The sequence below is a fragment of the Mandrillus leucophaeus genome, unplaced genomic scaffold, assembly GCF_000951045.1.
Source record: "Mandrillus leucophaeus isolate KB7577 unplaced genomic scaffold, Mleu.le_1.0 Scaffold248, whole genome shotgun sequence".
NCBI classification, from domain to species: domain Eukaryota; kingdom Metazoa; phylum Chordata; class Mammalia; order Primates; family Cercopithecidae; genus Mandrillus; species Mandrillus leucophaeus.
Genome location: NW_012102565.1, coordinates 1,332,080 through 1,333,640, shown reverse-complemented (window position 1 = coordinate 1,333,640; position 1,561 = coordinate 1,332,080). Strand labels below are relative to the sequence as shown.

The 1,561-nt window shown below is 52.5% G+C and overlaps 1 protein-coding gene across 1 annotated transcript in view; it reads right to left on the bottom strand.

Annotated features, from left to right (window-relative positions):
* The window catches only part of OGDH (oxoglutarate (alpha-ketoglutarate) dehydrogenase (lipoamide)), a 94,136-nt gene that overhangs the window by 13,339 nt on the left and 79,236 nt on the right, over positions 1-1,561 (bottom strand). Inside the window, exons 12-13 of the mRNA XM_011983287.1 lie at positions 1,125-1,304; positions 555-707 (exon numbers count right to left, since the gene is read on the bottom strand). Coding sequence (XP_011838677.1) covers positions 555-707; positions 1,125-1,304 — 333 coding nt within the window. The remainder of the gene's footprint in view (positions 1-554; positions 708-1,124; positions 1,305-1,561) is intronic.

The following is a 1,561-nucleotide window of genomic DNA, read 5'->3' as shown; positions in this document are numbered from 1 at the left end:
AACTGGTTGAGCTCTCATGGTTCCCAGCACAGTCCCAAGGAGGTCTGGGCCACAAAGCTCTGTCTCCAGGATAGGCTACAGGTTATCAGGTTGTTCTGACCTGGGATCTGTCCTGTTCCCATGCTCAGACATAGCTCCTCACACCCATCCTCTCCCTCTCTTGGGCAGCTGCTTGGCCTTCCCACTCACAACCAACCAGCATTTACTATCCAGATTACAAGAGGCCCCTTACTAAGCTGGATCCACCACCTACCTCCCACCCCTGCACGATCTGTGAAATCTGAGAAAACCTACTGGGCCACTACTACCTCAACCTGAAAACATCCCCTTCTCTTCCCCAAAACACTGTTTAAGGCCCACTTCCTTTACAAAGCATCTCAGTGGCCCAGATTCTCCAAAAAGTTATGCATTGAAATGCTGTAGTTGTAAATATTTCACATCCTCTCACGTGTATCCTCATAACTTGCAACAGTGAGAACTGGCCCTATGGCCCACCTTTTCTAGTCATCCCTGGCTCTGGAAAGGCGCACTGGGACAGAGCTGCAGGGACATACCTCATACTCGGGCTGGTTGACCACACCCTGCGACACCAGCAGCTCGGCGTACTTCTGTAACACGGGCTTCTGCTTGCGGATCTGCTTGTACATGAGCGGCTGCGTGAACATCGGCTCATCCATCTCGTTGTGGCCGTTGCGCCGGTAACACACCTGCTCAGAGCAGTGAGAGGATGTCAGAGACAAGGGCTGGCCCCTTGGGAAGAAGTGCAGTTGGGGAACCTACCCCATCTCTCCTAGGTGATGGTCATGTTCTTCATGCCTCACACCTGCCCTGGAATTTACCTTCTCTAGAATTAGGATTCTGTGTATCTCTCCTACACAGTACAGCTGCTCTATCAATGAGGAGTGGTCCTCCTCACCACCACAGCTCCTCCCTGGGAAGCATTCCTTGGTGCTCACAGGCCTGAACAATTTGGAGCTCAAAGGAACCTGCATGAGGCCTGGCAGTAGAGAGCCCTGAGGTGACTCATCTAAACAAGCTCCTCTCCTTGGGACACAAGGGTGCCGAGGGCAACAGGGGTGGGTCAGATGCTCTGCCCAGGACATGCTGTCCCTGGAGTCACTCACCAAATCGACGACCACGTCCTTGTGGAAGGTGCTCCTCCACTCGGCCGCCACTTTGCACACATACATGACAGCCTCGGGGTCATCTGAGTTCACGTGGAAAATGGGAGCATTCACCACTCGGGCCACATCGGTGGGGTAGGGGGAGGAGCGGGCCATCCGAGGGTCGGTGGTGAAGCCGATCTGCAAGGAACATGTAGCCTAGCAAGAGGGCACCTGGCACAGCCGGCACAGGGACCAGAAGGTGGGGCTGAGGCCCGGCATGGCGTGCGCTTGCCGCCTGGCTACTCTGAGTACGTGTCCCAAAATGGTTGTTTACACTTCATTTTTTCTTATTCTGATAACAAAATCCATATATATTTAACATAGAGAATTTAGAAGACATAGTTTAAAAAATTAAATAGCTTCCTATAATTCCATAGGCTACGGGGTCAATATTC